Source organism: Canis lupus, chromosome 32, assembly GCF_003254725.2.
Source record: "Canis lupus dingo isolate Sandy chromosome 32, ASM325472v2, whole genome shotgun sequence".
NCBI classification, from domain to species: domain Eukaryota; kingdom Metazoa; phylum Chordata; class Mammalia; order Carnivora; family Canidae; genus Canis; species Canis lupus.
The window spans coordinates 2,617,496-2,642,034 of record NC_064274.1 but is presented as its reverse complement, the minus strand read 5'-3'; the positions used below and the strand labels follow the sequence as shown (position 1 = coordinate 2,642,034).

Genomic DNA, 24,539 nt, shown 5'->3' with positions numbered 1-24,539 from the left:
ACTGAGGCAGAAGCCAAAAGACAAAAGGACAACAGAATTCCAAATCTGGAGCTTTTTCAGCCTGCAAAGGGAAAGCAATATTGCAAGGCTTTCCCCAAAGAAAGAGTGTGAATTACATTCTTTGAGAGTTTTTAAAAGAAGACTATTTCTCCAGCCCACATTTAAAGCTAAGAAGATATTATTCACAGAAGAGCCAGGGTCATTCTGCTGCCAACCATGAAAATACTTCATTATCAAAATACTTCATTATCATTTGATGAAACACAAGTCACATGGATTTTGTTGGTGCATGTGTTCTTAACAGGTATTGTGTATTCGTGACCACTATAATTTGCCACAATAAACACGGGTGAGAAAAGAAGGATGGACCTTGTTAAAAATGACATCAAAAGAGGTGGAGTATCAGGTCAAGGTACTGAGCATCAGTAACTGCCATTCACAAATAAGCAGTAACAATCACCAGTATTCTTAACACAGGACAACTTGGTGCTTCAGATATATTTTGAGATAAATAATTAAGAACACAAATACATAATTAATAGCTATGTATCATATGAAAACTGGAGTGCTAATTTAGACACTCAAGAATGCTTACAACATCTCAATTCACTGATGAATTTAATTTTTAAAAGATTTTCTTACATAATTTCAGCAAACTTGTTTTAGAACCCTTTGGGATTCCATCTTTTCTAAGCTGAGACTGACTAGAAAACATTTAAAGAGCTCTGATAAAATATCACATTAAATTATTTTATTACACAGCTGAAACCTGGCTGTTTTTTTAAGACTTCACTAGTTAATAGCTCTGTAGTCTTGGACAAGTAATAGCCTCTCTCAAGCTTAATTTCTTTATCAATAAAATTAAAAATTTTAATCAGGTGGTCTCTAAGGTACTTTTTAGCTTCAAAAATCTATGATTCTAAAAAAAAAAAAAAAAATCTATGATTCTATGAGTCTCCATTAGCAGACTACTCACCAGTGAAAAAGGGAGTCATTTCTTTACACTTCTGAAGGAAACAAAAAAATCCCAAATAAATTTGTTTCTAGACACTGTTCACATGTTTTATAGAAAAGAAGGTCTTGGGATTTAGAGTGAAGTAATGACACTTTCTTATTATGCAGCACAAGTAGCAGCTTTTAATTTTTAATTATTTCAAAGGTCACCTCCAGATTGGACTAGTTCCACAGAAGATGTCCAGAAACTTCTCACAATGAACAATTAGATTTAAGTTTTCAGGAAAGCACCACAACAATCAGGTTACCAAATAGTATGGCAGGCAAATGCTCTGCATTCCTTGGACATAGTCACACCATCCAATCTAGTGCCTCAGGATCCCTAACATCTTAAAAATAAAACTCAAACAAAACATTCATATAGGGTCAAGAGGCTCACATTATCCTGTTTAACACAATCCTCACAATTTAACACAATGGCAAACCTAGAATGAGAGCCAAGTCTAATTAATTTAAAATCTATGTGATTTGCCTTTATAGAATAGGCCTCCCTGCCAGGAACTCAAACAACTGTTCATTCACCATACATGTAAACTAATTCATTTCTTTCTTTAATATGGGGACCAGATTTTTACAAGGCTATAAACTTACAGGCTCCTAAAAATCCTACCTTGTTTATCTTTTCATCCAAAGAACCCCAAACAATACCACATAATAGCAGTCACTTAATCTGTGCTGAAAAACTTAATTCATGAGGAAAACAGGCCTGTACCAACCACCACCTTAAGTCACAATCTACTACAAGTTACCCTGGAGCACCTGGGTGGCTCAGACAGTTGAGGGTCTGCCTTCTGCTCCAGTCATGATCTCAATCTCGGGGTCCTGGGATTGAGCCCTGCCTCGGGCTCTCTGGTTGGCAGGAGTCTTCTCCCTCTCCCTCTGTGCTCTCTCTCCCCTTCTCTCAAATAAAAAACAGTTATCTTGCTCTGGGAATTAAAAGAAAGGAGTAAGAGAGTGACTCAATAAATGAAATATTTTGTGAAACCCAAATTTTAGTTGGTGTTTGAACAGAAGCTTATTTGAGGGACAGAATAAACCATGATGGAAATGGAAATACTTTCATTTTCCTCACCATTTATTTCAAAAGAAATCTAGTCCCCCATTTGATTAAGCAGATGATGAAATTAATTCTTGTTAAAAGGTGAAAAATGACTTTGGAAATTCATTTTGTAATAAATATTTGTTGCATTGAACCAGTTCACCAGTCTTCTTGGCAAATGTATCCTATTCTCTAGATCAAGACTCACCTATGACCACACATCCCCAGAGATCCTAGAAACAAAACACAAGCCCTGAGGCAGTCCTGGTTTTATTCTCTATGAGAAATCTGTGGTACAAGGATCAGTAGCACTTCCTCAATATAACCACACCTTCTTCTTTCTCCCTCCTCCTCCTTCCTTTCCTTCTTTTAACTACTTTAGAAAGGTGACCTGCAGAAATAAAAATCTGTTGTGCTAAGTCTTTGGTGAAGCACAACAGATAAAACTGTTCATCTCTACTTTTTCCTAAAGTTCCACTAAAATAAAAGGGATAAAAGTATACAAATGCTTATCAAAGAGAAGAGGAGGCAATGATACCAGATGATAGAGATCACAATTTTCAAAGATAGAAAGCAGACAGGGAAACAGTGACCAGCATTTCAGGTTTCTCAGCTTCAACTGTCTTTAGGTGCTTTAGGTGGTGGTCAACATTGCAAAAACTCTGGAAAGGCTGACAATGCGAGCTAACAGATAGATACCTCTGATCACCCTCTCTCCCACCAACCCTGCTGGAGGACTGAAGATTTACCCTGTGGAGAGGCTGAACCAGAAATGCTCTGTATCTGGGACCACCAAGCACAGTCCAGTGAAACATCTTACTGAACAGGGCGAGTCAAGTGACAGTCGGCACACTCGGTGGGGAGACCACAGCCCCCATCCCCATTTGTCTCCCAGAAATGCTGGCTTCCAGACTCCCCGTGTAGAAAGATCTAAAACCAAATGACAGAGAAGGAGAGAAGAAAAGGAAGGGGAGTAGAAAAGAGGGGAAGCTGGGGGAGAGGAAAGAACATGGCTGTGTATTCTGAAGGAGGGACCAGAGAAAACAGAGGGGAGAAGGAAGTCATCAATGCAATAATTTAACAATATTTTCCAGGATTGAAGGTCATGAGATCTTGTATTGAAAGCATGTACTATATCCTCAGTACAGTGGATAAAAATATATGTATACAATACAAGTACAGCACAACATCATGAAATTTCAGATCACCAGAGATACGGAGAAGATCCTAAAACATTCCAGAGGACGGGCAAAAACAAACAACAAATGACTGGGAATCGTGATGGCTGATGTCTTTCCAATAACAATGGATGATAGAACACAATGAAACAACACCTTAGAAATTCCGAGGGAAATCACTTACAACCTAGAATTCTACAGCTGACTTTATTAATTGATAGTAAAGGTAGGATCAAGAAGTTTCATGGGATCCCTGGGTGGCGCAGCGGTTTGGCGCCTGCCTTTGGCCCAGGGCGCGATCCTGGAGACCCGGGATCGAATCCCACGTCGGGCTCCCGGTGCATGGAGCCTGCTTCTCCCTCTGCCTGTGTGCACCTCTGCCTCTCTCTCTCTCTCTGTGTGACTATCATAAATAAATAAAAATTTAAAAAAAAAAAAAAAGTTTCAGATACACAAGGTTTAAAAAAATTGATCTCCGGGCAGCCTGGGTGGCTCAGCGGTTTAGCACCTGCTTTCAGCCCAGGGTGTGATCCTGGAGACCCAGGATCGAGTCCCACGTCGGGCTCCCTGCATGGAGCCTGCTTCTCATTCTGCCTGTGTCTCTGCCTCTCTCTCTCTCTGTGTCTCTCGTGAATAAATAAATAAAATCTTAAAAAAATAAAAAATAAAAAAATTGATCTTCTTGCACCTTTTCTCAGAAGGCAGCTAGAAAATGTGGCTCAGCTAGAAAATGTGGCTCCACATTAAGTTGTAAACCAAAATCCATGAGCAATATTTACATGGCTATAATAAAGTCAGCACTATAAACTAATTTGACAAAAAAAAAACTATTATATTTTTATACTGGAATCATAAATCCTAAAATATTTCTAGATGAAACAATATGATGTCTGGAATTACTTCAAACTATTCACCACAGAGGACATAGAAAAAAAAGTTTGATCACAACTTAATAATTATTGAAGCTAGGCGATGGGCACATTGGGGTTCACTTCAATATTTTCACTACTTTCTGTGTTCAATTTTCTATAATAAAAAAGTTTCAAAAATAATATTGGGAAGATGGGAAGGGGAAGGAGGAAGATGTTATGCAATGTGAAGAAAAAGGAGACAGATGCCTAGGGAATGTTTGTATATAAGAGAACTAAATTATAATCTTCTATGGAAATCAATTGATATTATCATAATGTTAAAAATCAAGAAATAGCAGTATAAGCATTTATTTCGCAACACTGAAGAAAATGTCTAAAGAAACAGCTAAAAGATTTAACTGCTTCTGGAATGTGGGAGAAATTGTTTAGGGGACTACTATTTTTCACTATAAGTCTTATTTTACTATTTGAATTTTAAGACGATGCACATGATTACTTTGATAAAAAACAGCAATTAAAAAATTGTAGTGCTATAGAAGTTTGGGTTCTAGGTGCATTGTAAGAAATCTCTTTTAATGTAGTTCTTATAAGTTTTTCCAATAAGAAATATATAAAAAGCCTATAAACTTCAAAGTACTTTATAATTGTAGGCTAACTGGGATCCCTGGGTGGCTCAGCGGTTTAGCACCTGCTTTTGGCCCAGGGCGCGATCCTGGAGACCCGGGATCGAATCCGACATCGGGCTCCCGGTGCATGGTGCCTGCTTCTCCCTCTGCCTATGTCTCTGCCTCTCTCTCTCTGTGACTATCATAAATAAATTTTAAAAAATTAAAAAAAAATAATAATTGTATGCTAACTGGAATTTAATAAAATTTGTTTGAAATAAAAATAAAAAGCAAAAAATAAAAATAAAAATAAATAAAAAGCACTTCAAAATTGTTGAGCTCCAAAAGGCCTGTTGACTTCCAAAACAGCCCTGCATGCAGCCATGATATGACTTCAGGGCTTCTAATAACTCCATGAGGTTCCGTAAGTCTCTCTTCACCCCATGGCACTCACCTCAGGTGAGTGACATTGTGGGATCTATGTAAACATAGATAAAATAAATAAATAAAATTAATAATAATATTAACAATTGAAGTAAAAGTACAGAATTAAGAACAACCATGCTTTCATCTCTCTTGGCTTGTATATGGCTCCTGGCCCCTGAAGGGCTCTTAGAAATTAACTGCAAATCACTAAGCAAGAACGCCCTTAACTTCAATCACTGCCCCTTCCCTGAGCTCTCTCCCCAAAGTGTACTTTTTTGTGTATTTTCCTAGTTCTCTGGCTTCCATGCCCTCTACTGTCATTCTTTGGGAAACTCTGATTCAGCACTTTCAGGATAAGATAATTATGTGAAGTTTATATGAAAAGATTATGCCTAATATTAGAGACACTATTGGACATCGATATTCTCACACACTGTTGATGAGATTAGAACTTGGCACAATCTCTCTGGAAGGCAACTGAACAATAAATACTGGAAGCCTTAAGAGTGAATTTTATTTTTCCTCTCAGCAATTTCACTACCAAGTATTTATCCAAAGGAAATAATCAGTAATTTGCACAAAGATTTAGTTACAAGAATGTTTATCTACAGCACTGTTCAAACAGCAGAAATATTGCAAACAACCTAAATATCTAAATACAAGTAACTGGCACACTTGAGTAAATTAGGTCATGTTGATTATTAAAGTTATTCAGCAAAAAAATATTTAATTACATGGAAAAATAGTCATTACACATATACTAAGTAAAAAAAATTATAGAACAATACACACTGACTCCATTTCGTAAATATATGAGAATCTATGAGGAAGATGTGAGCTTCAAAGAATATACATCAAAAGCAATTATTTTCTGGGATTTAACATTTTCCAGTAAATCTTCTTTTTGCATATTTATACTTTGTTCAATGAACATATATCACATTTTAATGAAAAAAGTAATTTCCTTCTGAAGCTGACTGATTAAAGATATATAAAGGGTATAAAAATACTAGTTTTTTAAAAAATTATATGTATGTTAATTTTTTTAAATAAGAAGGAGAAGGAGGGAAAATATGATGGTTAAGCAGCAATGTTAATTTTGGAATACATTTTTTGGCCAAAATAATAATTCTTCAAAGTCAGAGAATACAGTCTCATCAGAAGTTTATCAATTTTTCTTGTCTCTCCAAAAACACTAGGTCATGACACTGTTGGTTCTCTTTAGCATATACTTGGTTTTTTTTTTATGATTTTTTTTTCATTTATTCATGAGAAACACAGAAAGAGAGAGAAGGGCAGAGACACAGGCAGAGGGAGAAGCAGGCTCCTTGCAGGGAGCCCGATGTGGGACTCAATTCTGGGTCTCCAGGATCACGCCCGGGCCCAAGGCGGCACTAAACCACTGAGCCACCCAGGCTGCCCCATATACTTGTTTTTATTTCATTAATATCTTTTCATGGAATTGTTATTTTCTTCTTTCTACTTTTTTCAGATTTATTATTCTTTTCTCCAACTTCTTTGAGATTCTTCAGCCTTTCTTTTTTAAAATTATTTATTTTTTAAAGAGTTTTAAAAAATCTCTAATTTGAAAAAAAAATTAAAAGAGAGAGAAAAAGAGAGAGCAAAAGTGGGGGGAGGGGAAAAGAGAGAGGGAAAACAGGGAACCTGATGCACGGCTCAATCTCAGGACCCTGGGATCAATACCTGAGCCAAAGGTAGATACTTGACCAACTGAGCCACCCAGGTGCCCCTAACATTTTATTTTTATATGTGCCTTTTTAAGTGATCTCTACACCCAATATGGGGCTCGAACTTACAACCCTGAGATCAAGAGCTGCACATTCCACTCACTGAGCCAGCCAGGTGCCTCTTATTTTTATGTATATCTTTTGGGTTATAAATTTCTATTTAATGTTTTAATTGTATAATATTTCTTTCATTCTGGTCAAAATGGTTTGATTTCTTCTTTGACCTATTATTTTGAAAAATATTGATTTTTTTTCCTAAAGTATTTGGGAATTTACCAAGTATCTTTTGTTATTAATTTCTAATTGATTTCTCAGTGTTCCAAGATGTACTCTCTAATTTTAATTTTTTGAAAATTAAGACTTTGCTTTATACCTGGCATATATTCATTTTTGGCAAAGGTACAATATTGCATTGGAAAGAAATATGTATTTCACAATTATGTATATTGTTCTACATACTATACATTAATTAGGACAGGTTGATTAATTTGTTCAAATATTCTACATTTCTAATTTTCTGTCCACTTATCAATTACTAGAAAAGATATGTTAAAATCTCCCATTGAAATTGTGAGTGTATCTATTTCTTCTTACAGTTCTGTCAATACTTGCTTTACATATTTTGAAGCCATGGTTTTAGGTATATACACATTTAAAAGAAATACATTTTCCTGGTGGATTGATCCTTTATCATCGAAATGCCATTCTTAGTAATTCTTCTTGCATTAAGATATCATAAGCTAGGGGCACCTGGGTGGCTCAGTTGATTGAGTGTCTGACTCTTGATTTCAACTCAGGTCATTATCTTAGGTTCCTGAGATCTAGCCCCAGTCAGGCTCTGCACTCAGCAGGGAGTCAGCTTCTCTCCTTCTCCCTCTGCCCCTTCTCTCTTGCTCTCGCTCTTGCTCTCACTCTCTAAATAAAATAAATCAATTAAAAAAGAGAGATGATTTTTTTTAAAAAAGATATTGTAAGCTATACTGGCTTTCTTTTGTTTAGTCTTTGAATGGTATTTCTTTTTCCAAACTCTCATTTTCAGTGTTTCTGAATCTTTACATTTAAGACGTGTTTCTTATAAGCAACTTATAGTTAGGTTTTATTTGCTTGTTTTTCCAGTCTGATCATTTTTATCTTTCAATGGAAAGCTTTAATATTTTATATTTAATGGAATTACAGATATATTTATGTTTAAATTTTCTATCTTATTCTTTGCTTTGTATCTGTTCCTTTTTCTCTTTTTGCCTTATTTTGGATTTATCAAGAATTTTTATTATTCTATTTCCTCCTTTATTTGCTTGTTAGTGATGTATTCCTTACCTATTCCTTTAGGTGATACTTTAGGGATACTACATGCATTCATGACTTACTAAAGTCTACCCTAATTAGTATTTTTTACTACTCTTTAGATCATACAGGGACTTTAAGACACCTTTTCTCCATTTAGCCCCTCAAAAACCAAGTAATTTGTTGTATATTTTAATTTTATATATATTTTTAATTAGTATTTTATTATCTTGGAGTAGTCAATAATCATACAAATTTAGATTTACTTACATATTTACTAACCTTTTTGTTGCACTTCATTCCTTCCTGCATCTCTGAGCATCCCTGTGAGTTTCCTACTGCCTAAGAACACCCTTTAGGACTTCATTTTTTTTTTTAAGATTTATTTTTATTTATTTATGATAGAGAGATAGAGAGGCAGAGACACAGGCAGAGGGAGAAGCAGGCTCCATGCAGGGAGCCTGACGCGGGACTCAATCCCGGGACTCCAGGATCGCGCCCTAGGCCAAAGGCAGGCGCAAAACCGCTGAGCCACCCAGGGATCCCCTAGGACTTCATTTAATGTAGATCTGCTGATAATAAATTCTCTCAGTTTTTGTTTGTCTGCAAATGTGTTTTTTCACCTTAATGTTTGGAGAACATTTTTGCTAGGTATAGAATTCTATAATGACAATTGTTTTCCTTCACAACTTGAAAGATATCTTTCCATTGTTTCCTGGCTTTCGTTGTTTCTATTGAAAAATCATCTTAGTAACTTGTTTCTCCTTTCAAAGTAATAGGTCCTTACTCTCTGGCTGGTTTTATGATCTTTTTTCTCTTTTCTTGGTTCTCATTATTTATATTAGCACTTCTTCTTGTCCTTTGCCCAGTGTAGGTTTCAAGGTGATTATTTGTTGTCTCTCACTAGTTACTCTTTAAATGTTGCCTTCCCATTCTATCTCTCTTCTCTTTATGGTACACCAGTTACATTAATAGTGAACATTTTCACCAGACCTTATTTGTCTCTTACAAATTTCTGTATTCTGTATTTCTGCTTTCTGTATTTTCCTTTCTTTTTGTTCTCTGTGCTTAAGACTGAATAATATCTTCTGCTTTATCATTCAATTTACTACTTCACTTCAACTGTGTCAAATCTACTGTTAAAGCCATTCACTAGGTTCTTAATTTCACTTGTATTTTTTAAATTATATACTTTTTGGGTTTTTTCTTGGTTTCCAGTTATCTACTACAATTCTCAACATTAACTTTTATTAATTTTTTAAATTATTTATTTATTTATTAAGTGATCTGAACACCAAAGTGGGGTTCAAACTCTTAAGATCAAGTGTCACATGTTCCTCCCACTGAGCCAGTTAGTCACCCCATAGCCTTACCTTTTTTATTTCTTGAACATATGAATTATAGTTATGAAGACTGTCTGATAGCCTTATAATTTCATGATCTGAGACCCTAGTGGGTCTTTTTCTGTCACATTTTTTGAAAATTTTTTTTAGTTTCATCTTGTCTTGTTATATTATAGGCTATTTCTACTTAAGTACAGAACATTTTATATAAAAAAGTGGTAGAGATCCCTGGATAATCTGGATGATGCTATCTTCTTCTGGAGAGGAATAATTTTACTTCTGGCAAGCAGGTAGTCTAAAGGCATCAGTAATTCCAACCATTTTTTTTTTTTTTTTTTTAGGATTTGATTTATTTATTACTGAGAGACACAGAGAGAAAGGGAGAGACACAGGCAGAGGGAGAAACAGGCTCCCTGCAGGGAGCCCAATGCGGGATCATGACCTGAGCCAAAGGCAGACACTCAACCACTGAGCCACCCAGGTGCCCCAATTCCAAATCATTTAAATCCAACTAGGGATTTCTGTTATTTCCTACTCATTCTTATTCCTAGGCTCCAACCCTTCAAGTTCTCAAATGAAAGTCTGGGGTATTTACCATCACAATTCCCACATAGGGAATCAGCCTCGTGATTGTATTAAAAGCTGTGCCAGGCGTCTTAGACTCTCAGCCACTGCTTTTGGACTCTTCCTCTTCTAGATCTTGGTCCTAGAATGTCTTACTATCTTAATAGTCCTCTTATGCCTTTAAATAGAAGGTTTTTCATACTTTATCCATATTTTCTAGTTATTTTTAGTGAGAGAGTTGGTTTGCGATAACAAAATTCACCATTGCTAAAAGACAATTCTATTTAACAAATTTTTAAAATGAAATCCCAAATAAGTGTTTTTCCCCCCATAACCCACTTCAATTCAGGCCTGAACCATGCTCAGCTAAAAGAAGGGTAAAAAGGACAGTTTGTATACTCTGAAGGTAGTAAGTCAAATAGCAACTTCCATGAGGGTAGAATTTCTTCCAGAAAAACAAAAATAATCTCCCAGCCCATCATCTAACATTTTATCTGTGGCTCTGGCTTGTGATCTTTCCAAAAGCCATATCCTCTCTTAAAAGAAAAAAAAGTTCAAATATCCTATTTTTTCCTTGCTAATAGTTTAGGTCATTGAAAGATTTAAGTGGAGATGATTTTAAAGGTCTTCTAGCTCAACACTATCATTTTATAAATTTGGAAACTGAGACTCAAAGAAATGAAGTAATTTGCTCATGGTCATACAACAAGTTCCTAGAAGAGCCAAGAAACTAATCCAGCTTATATTGAACCTTCAATTACAAATGCAAAATGAAAGCACAACTTCAAAAAGTAAGTATATTAAATAATAAATACGGTGGAAAATAGTCAATCACAACCTCTGACCCTAATACACGTCCTTATAAACAAAACAAGGGAAAACAAAAATAATTAGAAATTTGAATATGTTTAAATAACTACAGTTATTAAGGAACAATTAATTTGGTAGGTGTGATAGTTATTTTAGTTATTTTTTTAAAGAGTCACTACCAAAAAAATTAAAAATAAATAAATAAATAGTCACTACCATTTACACATACATATGAAATTTTTATTGATGAATTGATATGATCAGAATTTACTTCAAAATACTACAAGATGAGAAAGTAGGTGAATGTACAAGTCAAATAAATTGGCCATGAACTGCTAGACGGTGACTGTCCACGGATATTCATTAAGTTATTCTTTTGTATTTGAAATTTTTCATAATAAAAACTATAAATAAAATGAAAAAGGAAGTGAAAAGTTCACCTGTTATTTTTTTCTAATTCAAAAACAGATGACAAATGAATCAATTAATGGGGGCAAAAGGTCAAATCTAGTTATAACAATACAGTTCAACAAATATCTCTACATAAGAAATCTCATCCAATGGCCCAAATGCTTTAAATACTAATTTCTGTCAACTAGGTAGGCTAAGCAAGAGGCAAGAGGATTCATTACTTAGTATAATTCAACCCCCTTTTTCATATTGCATCACACAGATACTAATAGTAATGTTCTAAGAATCTTTTTATTTAATTTTAGCTTTATTGAGACATAATAAGCATATAAAAATTGTAAGATATAAAAAAATAAAATAAAAATAAAATAAAATAAAATAAAAATAAAAATTGTAAGATATATGCATTATAAAAGGACTTCTCCCATCTAATTAACACATGCATCACCTCAAATAGCTACCCTTTCTTGTGAGAACATTTCATTTTTACTCAGTGAATTTCAATTATACAATACAGTGTTATCAATTATAATCTTTTTTAAAAGCTAAAAATTTATTTTACTTATGCTAATGCAGCATTCAGTACTTAGCACATTCTTAATATTCTATAACCCAGACTCTTCCCCACTAACAGAGCAGCACACTGTGGGATGCTGGCTCGGGTCTCCTGAAAATTTGCTTTTTTATACCTAAATATAGGTAAAAACTTGTAATTTGTGGGAAAGGAGATCCCAAATATAAAATAAGAGAAAAACTTCGGAAAATGACTTTCAACATACCCCATGAAATTTTCTCTGTCCAGTCAATAGTCTGCTACATGTTCATTTTTGGTTATGCCCTAAATTCCTTCTTCATTCCTCTGTATTCTTGCTATGACACCCCAAGGCCCTGTTCTTCAGCTCTCAGGTCCAATACTTGCCTGCATCCTTCCATATATCTGAGGCTGGCAATGTGCTAACCTCCTTTCCAGTGACTGCTTGTAGAAGGCAGCATATTATTTTGGCAGGTGAGGTGGAAGATATGACTCACCTCCAAAGAACACTTTCCCAAACTAGGCCAGTCCATGAGACCCAAGATGTGAACTCTCAGTGAGCTAGATTATTCTAATGTAATTATAGAGATATGCAGACCTGCCTGTCAGCGTGCGCTCCTGTGTGAATACACACACAAAGTAGTTCCTTACAAATCCCAGGAATAGAGAGATCCTCAGTATTCAGTCAGTGTTTAAAATCAAGGAAGATCAAGCTTTATTTTTTTCATTATTAACTATAGTTCAACGGCAACTTAAACATTATCAGTTGACACTTATCAAATGCTTACTCTGAGATAAGGCAAGCACTGTGCTAAGTTGATGATCCCACGTTATCTCATACACATTCATTTGCATATATTTATCCCATTTAATTCTCAGGACAGCCATAAGAGATAGGTACTAAAAACATCCCACCATCCTATAGCAAGAGAAGCTGAGGCTTGGAGAGATTGAGTCATTTGTTCAGAAACACACAGTGGTATATGACAAGGAATTATTACATAATAGTTGTGATCTTTTTATCACGGCTGAAAAACCAAATCTGATTATGAAAACAGACAACAAGAGCATACAGTTAAAAGAAATTGCATAACCCTTTGGGTATGGTCTTCTACACACATCCTGGATGAATGTCTTGGCTTATCTGTAATACTGCTGATCCCTGGGTTACTTTTCCCTTATCTTCTGACCATATCCTCACCAGATACTGGCACATAGCCCTCCAGAAACAAAACAACTCAGTTCTTGGCCTTGGAGCTAAATGCTCTCTATGATCATCCTTACTTTTCATAGCTAAGCTCCACATTTGCACAAAATGAAAATACAGATCAGAGTAGTGTTTATTAGAGGCGATGATCACTATTGCTACTCAAAATGAGAGCAGCTGCAGGGCTAAGTGACAGGCTGTTTGACACCAGAGTTCCCAATAAAATGGGAAGTGAGGCTCTCCATAGGCAGAAGACTGGAGGCAGAACCTCCCCTGAGCCTGAGACCAACTATAGAAGGAAGGTAAATATCAGATTGGGGAGTCCAGGATTGGAAGCTGCCACCTTAGATTAAACCAGTGTTCAATAAGTGCACATGGCCACTAATAATAACCAGACCTACTACTGCCAAAAAGTACTATTTATCAGCCTTCCCTATGTGGCACTACAATAAGCATTTATACAATTAACTATACAATTCTTAAAACAACCTGTGAGCTTCATATCAATATCACCATTTCACAGATGAGAGTCTGGAAGCAGAAAGCCTTAGTAATGTGCCCAAGATGATATGGAAATCAGATTAGAACCCAATTCAACCTAACTCCATAGCACATGCAATTAACCACTACTCACACTGCCATACACACACCTCAAATCTAGATGCTAAAGTTCATCCTTCCTTCAGAGAGTGAGTGAAAAGACATCTGCCGGTGCCAAAATGATGCACACAAGATGTGGAGTACTTTTCATTAGGGCTTTATCCAGCCTCTCCAGACAGTACTTACAGTTTCCCTTAGTCAGTCATCTCCAGTTCTAAGAGAAGATAAGGCAGACACTCATAAATGAATAATCTTGGGGTACCGGGGTAGCTCAATTGGTTAAGTGTCTGACTCTTTTTTTTTTTTAAGATTTTATTTATTTATTCATGAGAGACAACAGAGAGAGGCAGAGACATAGGCAGGTGGAGAAGCAGGCTCCCTATGGGGAGCCCAAGCAGGACCCAATCCTAGGACCAGGGATCACGACCTGAACCAAAGCCAGACGCTCAACCACTGAGGCACCCAGGTGCCCCAATGTCTGACTCTTGATCTGGCTCAGGTCATGATCTCAGGGTTATGAGATCAAGCCCTGTGTCAGGCTCCATGCTCAGTGTGGAGTCTGCTTGAGATTCATTCTCTCCATCTCTCCCTCTCTTAAATAAATAAATTTTTAGAAAAAAAATAAATGAATAATGTTAATAGACAGGAATGCCATCTCTGGAGTAAAAGCAGAATTAACATAATTGACATATGAAGCACAAAAAGTATTTTAAAAATCTATAATCTTAAAAAAAAATCTATAATCTTCAAGAAAAGCTACAGAAGGGCAGCACAGGTGGCACCACCTTCAGCCCAGGACCTGATCCTGGAGACCGGGGATTGAGTCCTACATTGGGCTCCCTGCATGGAGCCTGCTTCTCCCCCTGTGTCTCTGCCTCTCTCTCTCTCTCTGTATCTCTCATGAATAAATAAAATCTTAAAAAAAAAAAAAAGAAAAAAAGAAAAGCTACACAATGAAATAGTCACTCTTCCATTCTTCATGGTTGAGAAAGGAAAATATATTTTATTTTATTTTAAAATTTATTTTATTTATATATATTTATATGCAGACAGAAATACACAGATACACACATATAATTAAAGGAGTTATTTTACTTGGCATTTAATAAGTAAGAATTACTGGTCCAAATAATTCTCTAGAACCAACAAGACCTATAAAGGGCCTTTGGACATTTTACCGTGGTCACATTGAGGGGAGCATTAGACTCTATTATAGGCTTCACATCTTTTCTTTAGCTGAGAAAAAAAAAATGAACCAAAGGACTATAAAAGCCATTTACATAATAGTCCAGCCCAGGAAGCTCATTGCCAAGTGGATGGCATGAGAGAGGCTTCTTAGGATTTTGAGAAATGACATTAAGTCTAGTTCCTTAGAGCTTTGCTTGCCAGGAAAGGAAATTTTCTTCCAGATGGTGCAGTGCCAGTGGACTCAAGCCTTGTGTGTACCAGTGCCCAGTCCTCCTCTGAAGGCATTCAACTGCATATTAGCTGCTTATGAGGTATCATTCACCTCCAGTATTCCAGCACCTACCACTGTTCAGACACACATTAAATATGTAAAAAAATCAGTTCTCAAATGAATAAACAAATGGGGTGAGAAGATGCTACAAATCGAATGTTTGTGTCCCTCCAAAAATTTGTATGTTGAAACTTGATCCCCAGTGTGATGGCATTTGGAGATGGGGGGTCTTTGGGGGTAATAAGGTCATGAGGGTACAGCCCTCAAGAATGGGATTAATGCCCTTATGAAAGAGGCCCCAGAGAGCAACCTGGTTCCTTCTACCGTACCGAGGTTACAGTGAAGGAGAGGATGTTCATCTATGAAATAGGAAGCAGGTCTCACCAGACACCAAATCTGCTGGGGGCCTTGATTTTGGACTTGCCAGCCTCAGAACTCTGAGAAATAAACTTCTATTGTTTATAAGTCACACAGTCTATTGCATTCTGTTATTGCTGCCCCAATGGTTTGAGAGAGAAGCCCACATTTGGAAGAGCTAATTAGTGGCATCATCTTCCTTGCCCTCCCCTTTCAACAAAACAGAAAGTCCTGTGGGGATTCTCGCCATGGCACACAGACAGAGGCAGGACATCAGTATGGTACATCAAGACTTGGGTCCCCCTGAACTACTATTCCAGCTTAAATATTTGCTTGTCATTTGCATGCATTAGCTGTGTCGCCTTCAATAAGTCATATGTCTTTGAGATTCTTCCTCATCTAAAAACTGAAGAAATTAGACTGGGTGGCAGTTAAAGATCCTTCCAGCTCTAAATGCTATAATCCTACCTCCCATAAGATGAATCCCAGCCCAAAGTCTCTCGGATTCCTCTAGTTCTTAGTTAAAAAAACATATATTCATTGATCTTCATTATTCATGGATTCCATATTTGTGAATTCACCAACTGGCTAAAATTTATTTGTAACCTCCAAGTCAATACATATACACCTTCATGGTCATTCAAGAATATGCACAGACTGGCAAAAAATTTGAGCCACCTGAAATGCACATTCCCAACTGAGGTCAAAGGTGACTATCTACCTTCTTGTTTTAGCTTGCATACTAGAAAAAAAAAAGTGTCCTTTTTTTTTTTTGCAGTCTTTTTAGTATTGTGGTTTTTTCACATTTTTATGCCTTTTTGTTGTTGGTGGTGGTGGTGATTTTGCTATTTAAAACAGACTCCAAGCGTAGTGCTAAAGTGCTGTTTAGTGTCCCTAAACTCAGGAAGGTTTGATGTGCTTTACGGAGAAAATACATATGTTGCATAAGCCTTGTTAAGGCATGAGTTATAGTGCTATTGGACAGGAGTTCAATGTTAATGAATAAACAATATATATAAAATAAGGTATCTTTTTTTTTAAGTTTTAATTTATTTATTCATGAGAGACACACAGAGAGAGGCAGAGACACAGGCAGAGGGAGAAGCAGGCTCCCTGAGGGGAGCCCAATATGAGACTCGATCCCGGGACCCCAGGATCATGACCTGAGCCAAAGGCAGACACTCAACCACTGAGCCTCCAGGTGTCCCTAAATAAGGTATCTTTAAATAGAAACACACATAAACCAAGGTCATATATTGGTCAGCTGATAAAAATGTGGTAATCAACTTAAATTTTAAAAATGTTATGATCAGAGGCTCACAGAAGCCCTACCTTATATTTCCTCTAGGATCAATGGTTCAATATTTGCTAATTCAGTGTTCATGGTGACTTTATAGAATATAACTATTGCAAATAATGAGAATTGACTATATATCCTCAAGCTGGATTCCATATACAGTTGTGTAGAAATATAAATGGCGTACTTCAGAGATGTACTATACACAACCTGTCCAACCATACAGACATGCCCTTGAGATATGATCCATTTAAAAATGGACACTATTGAGAAAACAAAAATGGAAACTTCTATCCTTAACATACCCAAAACAAAAAAAAACTATTCTAGAACCTTTAGTCTGTGCTCATGATGAAATTATTGCACACGACCTGGGCTCCTGACAACGGTATGCCCATCTGGGAATGTGGTGCTTCCTGGAACGCCTTTCCTGTTCATCTTATGCTTACATAGGTATTCAGAACTTTGCAAGAAATAGCCCAAATGTTTCTAAGCTTCTTTCTCAGATCAGTTTGTAACTGTCATTAATAAGTACAGATGGTGCCCTCATGAGAATGTTCTTCACAAATCCACTGCAGAAACACAGAGCAGTAACAATAAATAATTCATGCATGCACCTGAAACTCCTACTAAGAAGATACAGAGAGATTTTTTTTGAAAGAAGAGGGAACACAAGAGAAGGAAAAAGGGAAAATGAAAAGAGAAAAAGAACAGAAAGAAATGGAAAGAGACAAAAATGGAAGAGAAAATTTGAGTATAATAGCAAGAGTTTTAGACAGAAAGACCACTTGAGAAAGGCATCAGCAAAGTCAATCAAAATTTGTTTCCATTTGCAAGTGAAGGGAGGAACTTTTGGTTTTTGTTTTTCTTTTGGAATATGGTTTGCTACTATATGTCTCAAATATATGGTCAGCTCAATCACATCATTTATGGTATAACAATTTTATGCAACTGAATCTGTCAGCATGCAACTGTCCTTTCAAGCTATCAAAATTAGTATTTAAAAAAAGGAGCATTTTCCTTAAACTCTGAACTTAGGCATGAGGGCTCAAATCCACTTAACTAAATGGCTTCCAGTAAGTGGTTTAACTTTCCAACCTCAGAATTTTTTTTGTTTATAAAGTATGGATAAAAAAAATAATAAAATAAAGTATGGATAATAGCACCACCTACCACAGAAAACTGTTTTGAAAATTAAATAAAGTAACACATACACTTTTTTTTCCAACTAGGGGTCGGCAGAATGGCTCCCGCAAAGAAGGGTGGCGAGAAGAAGGGCCGTTCTGCCATCAACGAGGTAGTGACCAGACAATACACCATCAACATTCACAAATGTATCCATGGAGTGGGTTTCAAGAAGCGTGCCCCTCGGGCACTCAGAGAGATCCGGAAATTTGCCATAAAGGAGATGGGAACTCCAGATGTGCGCATTGACACCAGGCTCAACAAAGCTGTCTGGGCCAAAGGAATAAGGAATGTTCCATACCGTATCCGTGTGCGGTTGTCCAGAAAACGTAACGAGGATGAATATTCACCAAACAAGCTCTACACGCTGGTTACCTACGTACCTGTCACCACTTTCAAAAATCTACAGACTGTTAATGTGGATGAGAACTAATCGCTGATTGTCAAATAAAGGTATAAAACTGAAAAAAAAAAAAAGTAACACATATAGGGCACCTATTTCCATACCTAAGACATGAAAACTGTCATTTATTAATATGCCATTATAATTGATAAATCACATACAGATCTAAGTCACATAGGGGGCTGAAACTGGTAGGTAAGAGCCCAGCATTGAACCAAGCTCCCAGAAACACGTTTGGAATTTTCTGTCATGAAGGAGTAATTCTGGCAGGAGAAAAAAGAGAGAAGCAACTTTTTCTGAGTTCCTCGGGCTTTCCACTCTTCTTCTCTCATTGCCAAGTAATGGATCAATGACTTCCAAAAGACCAAAACTAATCCTACAAGTAAAAACAATGTGATTACAGGCCCACGCTTTGGAAGCCACAGCAATATCCTGTCGACGTGAGAAGGAAGGATGTGACAGGAAAATAAACTGGGTAACAGATGAAACAAAAAATCTCTAGGGCCAAAGTCTCTACCATGAGCACCTAAGAGGAGGAGAAATAAAGAATTCTGTGGCCCAAAGAAAGGATGCTACTCCTTTGTATGCATCCAGTAGCTCTTAAGAACTCAGAATACGTATCACGACACATGCCTACAATAAAGGTAAAAATAGTCGTGTTAGATATGTTCTAAAGGAACTTGTCAAAGAGCCCTCACTGCATGATTACCTATAATGGAAGCCTGACTTTGAAATAACTATTTCTGAGGAAAGAAATCATAAAATATGCCATTAAAAAAAGAAAGAAAAAAATCTGAATAGTGGCATCAGCATGTCAGTGAACACCATGCCCTCCCAGTGGTGTAGTTCAGGAATTCTCCAAGTCACGTATTGAAAATGCATATGCAAGATGAACAAGAAAAGAAGCCAACACAAAGCTAAAGACATATTCTGTTTCTGTTGTCATCCCTAATCAACTAAGTCATGTAATTTTCCTTTCTCCATTAGAATATAATGGAATCATAGGCTTTGAAAAGCTCTTTGGGTCACCTAATCCAAACTTCTAATCAGACTATGAATCCTCAGTCTATACTGATGGGTTCAATAAAGGTGAGGGAGTTGAGATGGATAGAACAGTTGTCTACAACCCACAAAAATGGGGGTGAGAATTCCCTGTTCCACATCTATTCGTAATCCCCCTATCTCAGGCCCTACCAGGATCTTGGTCATCTGACACCTCTTCTGCTCTCAGTCTATCAGCCTGTATCTGTCACTGGCCTCTCTCCAACCTCACTGTGGACCCCATGGAATGTTACTTCAGTGAAATTTCTGCCCATCTTATCCTCTTCATCCATGTATCTTGTCGCATACCTCTACACAGGCCACCAACTCTGGATCAAAACCAAAATCTGAGGTCTCGGGGCTGCTGCACACAATTAGACAAATGTTGAATACTCCTACGAGGGCCTCCACTTCATGTCTGTGATTTCACATCACAGCTGGACCCTTGACCACGTTACTTATCCTTTAGTTTGTCCTTGGTTTGCTCCTTCTAAGTCCAACCCAAAAGCTGAAACGGGCTGCCTATTCAAAGGTAGGAAAGAAGAGAAAGCTTTGAGCGCTGGGTCCTGCTCTGGATTTCTTACCTGGAAACCCATTTGTAAAACTGCTGAGCTATGGAAAGACAAGAGCCATAGTTAGGAGTTAGAGCTGAAGTTAAAGAGGCAGAGCAATTGATTATGTGTCTGGCCAGAGGGATTTAGGTTGACTTACAAATGGAGGAGGGGCTGGGAAGTCAGGAGCTAGAGAGAACAAGGTGAGGTATCAGGCCAGCAGACAGCTCCAAATCTAAAGGGGTATAAATACACAACCATCTGGCAGAACTATTCCTTCTCTGCAGGCCCCAAGCATCTGCCCTGGAATAGCCAAACCAAATCAGAAACTCTCCCATCCCATTCAGTGGCTCTGCCCAATTTCAACCATTCTCTCTACAAACCCTTCACCATCACATCCAAACCACCCCAAGCACATCAAACCATTCCCCCATCCTACACACACATAAATTTACTGCCTGAACCTACTGCCATTTGCTCTTTTCAGCTTCTCAGTGAAAGAGACATTGCTTCTTCTATCACAGGCAACTCTGTCTTCATCTCTTCTCTTCCTGTCCCCTCTGTCTCCTGAATTACCTAAATTATTCTAAAATCGTTCTTCTCTCCAGCATCTCCAGACACTCCTATTCCTCTAGTTGTCTCCTTGCCTTAGTACAAAAAGCAGCTTACAATTCTGCAATATTTGAACTGAGATGGTTATTCATGCTTCCAATTCACAAAGCTTAGCCATCCACCTACTAAGAGTTCTGCATGACTGCAGGAAAATCTCTGAATACCAAATTCAAAACAGCGGCCATACATTGCTTATATTGCCAGAGATACTTTGTTTTGTTTTGTTTTAATAAAGGGCACCAAACAAAGACCCGATTTCCTGTAAACACTAAATGAATTCTCAAATGAAATGGGAAAGAGGTTGTTTTCCCAACCAAACCTAAAGTAAGAGTCAATAGTCACTGGCTGCCTCGCCTGACTCCCTACAACCTCTTCAGGAGGGCCGTGGTCTGCAGAAGGACACCTAATGGTAGCAGATCTGGTGAAAAATCACCAAGAAACACAAGCCAGCACTGACAGGGCACCAGCTTTACACGGTAAAGACCCAAACCTATACACAGTAAGAGAAAACAAAGGGATTTTACAGGCTAGGTTTGAGACCACAATGAAATAATACAGAGCTTTAAGAACCTGTTTAGTAAGTTCACTTAATAAAACAAACTATCCCCATGGAGATGGTCCCAGGTACCTATTTATCAGCAACTACTTAAATCCATGCTGAAGTTATTATACAGTTCTTGACTTAAAACTCTAGTTAAAGATGGCAAAATAATTTGAGATCTCTCCATTCTTGTAGGACACATTCCTGAATAAGTAATCAATAGTTAACTTTTTTCCTTTCCAATCAAATCTCTGCTACTAGTCACTATCCGGCACTATGCTCAACTGCTCCAAAGTTCCTTGCATCACAGATTTCAGCCCTGGGAAGAGGCTCAGAGGTGGCATGCCTTTCTAAGGCTAACATACCATCTTCTCTGCATAATACAAACTGCAGTTTCAGGAATGTTGAACAGTTTGGGCTTCTGCTGATGCTGCTCTTATTATGAAGACTTAGCACAGACATTTTTAACACAATAGTCATTCCTCTCACCAGGCTACATAATTCCTCTAGCATCATAAAGACATAAACATGTTCCGTGCCTTGTATCAAAAGAAAGAGATAACAACTCTATGGTGTGGGTGGGAATGGTGGAGTGGGGGGCGGAGATGGGGGAGGAATAGAGAAAAATAGTCTGGATGGGGTAAGGAATCTTCAAGGAAAGCTGAGCTGAGATGAAAAGCCAAGGAGCTGTGCCTGGCTTGATCAAAGAGATCTAGTTGAGAAGTTTTCTATGAATTTAAACCTCCATATCAAATCCTATGTGATTATATATCAATATCAGAATTTTAATGCTGGAAAGAATTAATCCTCCGGAAAAAACATTTTCAACCAAGGCACAATGAAAGCACGTGAGAATGCAGCAAATCGTCAAAAATGTGCATATCTCAAGAAAAAAAACATCATTTTTAGTTCATGTGTTAATAATACCTGAAAGAAATCAGAAAATAGTAGAATCAATAACTTGGCTTATTTAGCACTACAGCTGAAACAGCTAGCAAAAATAATGGCTATTAACACTAAAACCTCTAGCATGCTCTCTCCTGAAGCTATAAGCTGTCTGAGGTTAGGGCCATGTCTTTCCCCATATCCTCAGGGACTTAACCCCTAGAAGACACTCAATAATTGTCTATGAATGACTAAATATTATTAAATTGAATAGGCTTTGGGGGTTGGTTACAACTTTGACAACTTCAACTTTTTAAGACAGAAGGATGAGAAACAAAGCTGAGATCTGAATCAAAATGATTCTGGAGGCAATGAAGCCCAAAAGTGTGTAAGTACTGATCCGGCTGGACTAGATTACTCCCATTATTGCTAACAAAGAGTATACGGCACTGACTTTGTAATCAGTGCTTTTGAAGTTATTAGACACACAAAAATTCTGTCAAGAGCTCCTTTATTCCTATAATCTCCCCTATACATACACATGAAGCTTAATATAATCATTTCAGTTTAAAATTTATTGAGCATCTTGAATGTGCCAAACACTATGCTAGATACTGGATACATAATGGAGGAAAAAAATTGGTTACTGTCAATAAGGAACTTAAAAGTCTGGAAGGGATGACAGAAATGCAAACAAAAACAAAGAACAAAACAAAAAGATGACACTATATGTAGGAATAGACGTATGTACAAGGAAGAGAACTAAAGCAAGGAGTGAGTAATGCCGTCTTCAGGAGACAGGGAAAGCATCATGAGGAGAACCACCTGGCCAGAGCTTTGATTCAGAGAGATACGGGAATTGCCAGTCACATAGGGTGTGGAAGAACAAACCAGGAATCTGGTAAAGACCATCATGGGCAGACCACCAAAGTAAGAAGCAGCTTCATGTTCTGGGAATTAATAGGTAGGTGCCAAACCGGAAAATGAGAGATAAAAAAGAATGGAGTGGGACGAATTGAGAATTGGGGAGAAACAAAATTAGGACAGGGCCTTTGCAATCAAGCTAAGGAATTTGAACCTCATCCTAACATCAGTGAGGGCCCACTGGGGGTTTCAGGTGGGTAGAGGTGAGGAGATCAATTTTATAAAGGTTACACTGGCTTGAAAATATCCATGATTACCCAGGCTACTGACCTTCTCTAGACTCTGGGGAGTATTTATTACATGACTCAAGGTGCCAGAGACATCTTTACACTGTTACTCTTATTTTGGGTATAACTTCATATACCAGGAAGCCATGGACCATTTCTCAGATTGTTTCTTTATTTCCCCTGGATTTACCACAACATTCTCAATTAGGAATCTGCATTCAAGACCGCTCTCCTCACCTCCAGACTCTAAAATGCAATTGCCTAATCAACATCTTCCCTTGGCTCTTCACAGACATCTCAGAGTAAGTTTGTTCAAAACTTACTTCATCATTCTTCCTCTATAGCTGCTCCTCCCCCTGTGCTCACTCTCTTGGTGGATCATATCACTATTCACCCAGTTGGCCTGAGACTAGAAATCTGGAAGTCATCCTTGATTCCTCATCAATTACCAAGTCTTACTGACCTTACTGCCTAAATATCTCTCAAATCCCTACCCCTTTCTACCCCAGGGCTACCATCTTGGTCAAAGCCATTGTCATTCACTCTTGTCCCATTCAATCTGTTCTCCAGCCATAGCCATAACACTGATATCTTTATTAGACTGCAAATCTGATCACATCTTTCTCTAGCTCAAAAACCTACAATAATTCCTACTGCTTCAAGATAAATTCTAAATCTTTAAAAGAGCCTGAAGAGCCAACCCTTCAATAGTGCACCCAGGATTGTTTCTTTAACCTCATATCTCATCACTTCCCTCCTCACACTCCACATTCAGGCCATTCTGAAATCCTTTTAGTTCCTCAAATATTCTCTCTCTTTCTCTCTCTATTTCTCTCTCTCTCTCTCAAAGGTTTCACGCACATTTTCCCCCAGCCTGAAACATTAGCCCATCCCTTACCCATTCTCTTTAATAATTGTTCAATCAATCCCATCAAGACTCTTGGTTCTATGAATACAGCATTTCATCTGTCTGTTTCATGGTATCCCAGTACCTAGGACACTGCTGACCACACATTAGGAGCTCAATAAATGTTTTCTGAATTAATGAATGAACAAATAATTGGGGTTCATTCTAAGTGACTTTTAATTATCCTCAGGCTATAATTTCAAGGTTCCATTAATTTGCTTGTAATGGGAACAAAAACTTTCACTAATACAAAATAAATATATCCTAGGGGTCCCCACACATGCCCAGGGAAGTTGGTGAATGGTATACTATGTCAATAATACTTTTCCATTTTACCCTCTTATCTATTCATTTTTTCATGATCTATGACTAGACATGTGATATGCTTAGTAATGTGAGTTAATACTGAAACTGTACAATGTGCTAGATTCAAAAATAAGGATAGGATATAATGCAAAGGATATAATGCGATTTCAGGAAGGTAAGGCAGACTGGTCTGGCACAGTACAGATAGATA

General features: G+C 37.4%; 2 protein-coding genes across 2 annotated transcripts in view; one reads left to right on the top strand and one right to left on the bottom strand.

Annotated features, from left to right (window-relative positions):
* FRAS1 (Fraser extracellular matrix complex subunit 1) overlaps nt 1–24,539 on the bottom strand; it is a 434,524-nt gene that overhangs the window by 360,719 nt on the left and 49,266 nt on the right. The window lies entirely within an intron of this gene.
* Nucleotides 17,981–18,402, top strand: LOC112646755 (60S ribosomal protein L31-like). Its single transcript, XM_035709606.2, has one exon. The coding sequence runs from the start codon at nt 17,990–17,992 to the stop codon at nt 18,362–18,364; it is 375 nt and encodes a 124-aa protein (XP_035565499.1). The 5' UTR covers nt 17,981–17,989; the 3' UTR covers nt 18,365–18,402.

Excerpts from the sequence above, each read along its gene's own strand:
- LOC112646755 (XM_035709606.2), top strand. The coding sequence starts at position 17,990 with ATGGCTCCCGCAAAGAAGGGTGGCGAGAAGAAGGGCCGTTCTGCCATC.